This window comes from Atta colombica, unplaced genomic scaffold (genome assembly GCF_001594045.1).
Source record: "Atta colombica isolate Treedump-2 unplaced genomic scaffold, Acol1.0 scaffold250, whole genome shotgun sequence".
NCBI lineage: Eukaryota > Metazoa > Arthropoda > Insecta > Hymenoptera > Formicidae > Atta > Atta colombica.
In genome coordinates, this window is record NW_017259349.1 from 401231 (window position 1) to 406306 (window position 5076).

At 28.1% G+C, this 5076-nt stretch overlaps 1 protein-coding gene across 1 annotated transcript in view; it reads left to right on the forward strand.

Moving 5' to 3' along the window:
- The window catches only part of LOC108688951 (mitochondrial import receptor subunit TOM40 homolog 1), a 2057-nt gene extending 938 nt beyond the window's left edge, over window positions 1-1119 (forward strand). Inside the window, exons 3-6 of the mRNA XM_018195512.1 lie at window positions 2-255; window positions 368-529; window positions 606-755; window positions 836-1119. Of these exons, the coding sequence (XP_018051001.1) occupies window positions 2-255; window positions 368-529; window positions 606-755; window positions 836-975 (706 nt within the window). The 3' untranslated portion in view covers window positions 976-1119. The remainder of the gene's footprint in view (window position 1; window positions 256-367; window positions 530-605; window positions 756-835) is intronic.
- The last annotated feature ends 3957 nt before the right edge of the window (window positions 1120-5076 follow it).

Sequence of the window (5076 nt, forward strand, 5' to 3'; positions counted from 1 at the left end):
GATTTGGTGCAACTTATGTTGGTACAAAACAAATTTCACCTACAGAAGCATATCCTATATTATTGGGTGATATTGATCCAAGTGGAAATCTTAATGCCAACATTCTTCATCAGTTTGGTTCGAGACTAAAAGGAAAATTGGCAGCGCAAGTGCAAAGAAATAAATTTACTGCTGTACAAATGACAGCTGATTATCGAGGGGATGCATATACTTGTTCTTTAACATTAGGCAATCCAGACGTTCTTAATGGTTCTGGTAAGTTGATAATATGAAAAACTTCTGTGTTGTAAAATATATATATGTAATCTGTGTTAATATTATAAATATATATATGTAATCTGTGTTAATATTATAAATATATTTTCAGGTGTTCTTGTTTTACATTATCTTCAAAGCTTAACACCATCGCTTGCATTAGGTGGTGAGCTTGCATACCAACGTGGGTCTGGTTTGCCAGGTGGACAAATTGCATTACTATCCGCTGCAGGGAGATATACGACTGGTGACTCTACATTCAGCGGTAGCATTAGTAAGTAATAATAGTATTGTAAATTGTTCTGATACTCTTATATGATTTTTTATTTTTTAAATAATTATTTTCCAAGGTCCATCCGCTTGTCACCTTTGTTTCCATCAAAGAGCTAGTCAACAATTACAAGTAGGTGTTGAGTTAGAAATTAATGCACGAATGCAAGAATCGACAGCAACAATTGCTTATCAAGTCGATTTACCTAAAGCAGATTTAGTGTTTAAAGGTATGTATTCACAATTATGTTAAGAATGTTATAATTGTATCTAATTCTATAATGTTTATTTAATTTTTGGTATATTATAGGTAGCGTAGATACGACTTGGACAGTAGGAGCAGTCTTAGAAAAGAGATTACAACCGTTGCCATTCTCATTCGCGCTCAGTGGTATGATCAATCACAGCAAGCAGCAATTTAGATTAGGTTGTGGCCTAATCATCGGTTAAAAATGATATGCGGCTATGCATTTTCAAAATGCGGATCCAAAGGAAATCGGGGACTATATGTTACACACTTTACATGCAGTCGAACGATCGTGTAATCTTAGAATCTACAATACCATCGACTTCTTTCTGATTTTAATGGTTATCAGGGCATATCGTTTCGTTAAAAATACAATTCTTGTTATAAACGATCGTGTTAATTTGATTAAATGATCTATACAGATTCCAGACTGGATTTCTCGTTTTAATATACTGTCTGTTTTTTTTTTATTTCTGTCTATAATAATCTGTCTATAAAACATTAAGATATTCGTAAAACGTAAGATTACATAACTTTTGTTAGATCAATGCTTTTTCCATCATAAAATTTAAATATATTTTTGCGAATGAAATGTTGTAATATTGTACTTAACATGACAAAATTCGTATTTTTTATATTCATTTTAAACAATTGCTAAAAACAACAAATGTATTAATTTTTTATTAATACAATTTAATTTTCAATTAAAACGTTAAAAAAAAAGGTTTATTTGTATAATTGAAACTTTAAAAAATAATTCAATTTTTATTTATTATATTAATTTCATTAAATCAGTAACACTTTTATAAACATCCCATGATCAAAGATATAGAAGTATATTTACAAAGTAGTGAAGTCTTTGAAAAATTTCTGATGTGATGTCATTTTCTGAACATATAATCAGTTTTTCTGATATTTTCTATTTATGATAAATATATAAACTATATATGGTTTTATCATAAATCGTATGTAATTTCAGCATTTATGAGTAATAATTTTCTTAGTTACAAATGCAATGCATTTATCATACAAATCTAAAAATAGATTTATTTTATATATTATTGCTGAATGTATTCATTAATTGATATAGGTCTCACGTTGAAAATTTATGAAATAATAAATTTATGAAATAATAAATGGTTCGTGAACCTTTCGTATTCATATATTTAAACTTTTATTTCATTAACTATTGTTGAAAAAAATTATTGTAAATATGCATATATGAAAAAAGACGATATGTTATGTGCCACAATTAAAATAATATAATGATTAGAGTAATATTTGCTTTGTACTGACTTGATTTATGTATAGATGCAACGTCGTAAATTGTAAACATGCATAATATTCATAAAAGTTGTTGGCAAAACTTATTACAACGCACATTTTCGTTAATTATTTCGATGATGATGTAAAATTTGTTTGTGTGAGAAAAAGATAAATAGAAATACAATATACAATCCCCGGTTTGATGCATCCGCCCGTGCGGAGAGATTCACGGTTTCTTACTCTTTAATCTGTTTGTATACACTTTTATTGTAAGATACAACAGAATAAAATTGTGTATTGTTGAACAAGATCAGCGTTTGTGAAAACATCCTTGATCGTTTATTCTTTAGAGTATAAAAAAGGATATTTAGACAGGTACATAATGTGCTTTATTTTTGGTCGAATAGATCGAGTCTTGAAGTCAGAGCATGCAGTTGCGAGTTCATTTCCTGAAGAAAACAATAAGCAATTAGTGCAAAAATCACTAAAAGCTTACGATGAACTGTGTATATAGTATACATGTGAAATATACGCGATCATTTAGCAATCAAAATTCTTTTAGTGTTATATTCACTTAAAAAATACTACTTTAAAAGTAAATATTTTAAAAGTAAATATTTTGAACTACTCATGTTATTTATGATAAGATTAGGAAAAAAAGTTTATCTCTGCAATGATCAATGTAAAAAAATTGAAAATATTGTTACTAATTTTTATTGCATATTAATTTTACTATGATTAATCTTAGCAAACCAACAATAACAAAATTGTTGAATATAATTTTCTGTTGGATAATATAACTATAATATAACAATTATATAACATATATTAGTTGTTACTATATATATTGTATGGAAAATTATAACTAACAGTATATCATTGTTAATTAGTATTTGCTAAGATATCCTGATTATTATAATTATACAAATCATTTGTTATATTATATATATAGTGTTATTCTATTCGATAAATTTTTTAATACATTTTTCTAATAATATCGTTACAATTATTTAGATAGAATGGATGTGTTAATTTGAAGCTTAAATGAGAAAAAAAATTCTGTCTCTGCCTTTTTTACATTTAATTTTCTATTTTTACGTATTTTTATTTTTAAATATTTATAAAAACTGGTTAAATGAAGTTGTTAATTAATTATCATAATTTACTTAGAAAAACGTGCAGAGAGCATATAATTCTCATTTGAAAGTATTGGTTCGAAACGCAATGTGAAAATTATCGCTTCGTAAATTTTATCCGTTAAAAGTGCACAGTCAGGGTGCGTTCCAAAACATGACTTTGTCAACTCCGAGTATCCTTTATCTTTATTTAACATTTAATGACCAACAAGGATAAAATAATACTCGAGTTGACAGAGTTGAATTTTGGAACGCAACCCAGCATGAGATCGTGACGGAAGTGTTGATTAAAATGATGAATGATCTCCTGAATGTATCAATTGCTCCAGTGTTCACTACTACTACGGTTTCGTTGATGTTGGTTTGAAACTAGTACAGTTGCAGTGAGTACAAATTTGAATACATAGAAACGCGAAAATAATGCCTATATTCTTTTTATTATCTTTCAAGAGAATCACGTAAGAACTTTTCATTAAATATAATGTTGTCAAAAGAGATTATTATTATATCACGATTACAGCGATAGAAGTCAGTGAATACGATATAACGCAATAATACGATGTGATGTGTGACAATACGATTGTCGAATGAGAGATAGTTTCGTCAAGTGAACTTCGTACGACCATACCTTGTTGTGGTGGATCACGTCGGTAAAAATACGATATACTAATGCAGCGCTATATAAATACAAATTTCATATATGATAATATTATTTGTATAATAAATTTCCCACAGATTAATTGAGTTAATTAAAATACTTAATATTTTATTATATATATACAGTAAACAAAACACCGCATTTAAGGAACGTCGCGATATGTATAGACATCGTAGATAGATATTTTATCCACGCAATGACATATAATTCCCTCGAAATTTACTGTGTAAATGCGCACATGTCTGTATGTGTCCATTAAGACCAATCATCTTTTACCAGAATTATACATATAATCACAATAATTCATTATTTCCTCGATAGAACTGATACGAATGATAAAGATTTTAACGGATTTTGCAATGAAGCATACATTAGCTGGTGAGTAAAATTATTTATTAATTATTTAAATATGTAATTATTTATTATTTTTTCCAGTATATAACTGTGAGTATATTTAGTGTTGTACAACGACTCTGGTGAGTGAACATTTATCACATTTTATTACGTAATCAATTACTCGTTATGATATGAATATATTATACTATATATCTATAGCAATTAGAACATTGATTTGATGCTTCTAATCGACAGAATAAGAAAATACGAGTAGTAAAACACGATAATTAACGTTGTATCGTTTAGTAATATAGCATATAGTACTATCAGATATGCCAAGTAAAAGTCTTGGGGATTATCATATTATACTTGCATATAGTTAGGAATGAATTTTGACATTTATTACAGTCACTTGATTTAGAGGTTTTAGATACGCGCTTACTGCATTTAATAGCAAATTCGTTATTAGTCCGAAATAAAATATCTAAAGTGTTTTGATAAAATTAATATTTGTGTATATAAAAAATAACATGTAGTAATAATCAATTGACGAATAAATGAATGAACGAATGATCGATCATAAGAACGGACGAATGAATGGACAGACTTGTCCTTGACAGCCGAGTATCTGTAACCTGGCACTCTCGAAACAGTCGCCAAGCCGTTTGCTTACGCTTTAGCTTTGCCGATCCTGTAAACACTCTTCCCTTTCTTTATGTACTATAGACCTTTGCTATGTATATAATATTCTTTCAATTTTGTTTTATTATTTAGAAAATTCTTGGAGGCAAAAAAAACGTTTTCAGAGAGTTAGAATAAGATAAAGATTTATATGAAAAAATTATACTAATGTACATAATAGTATGTAATACACAATAGTATGTATATACACAAATATAGACGCTATA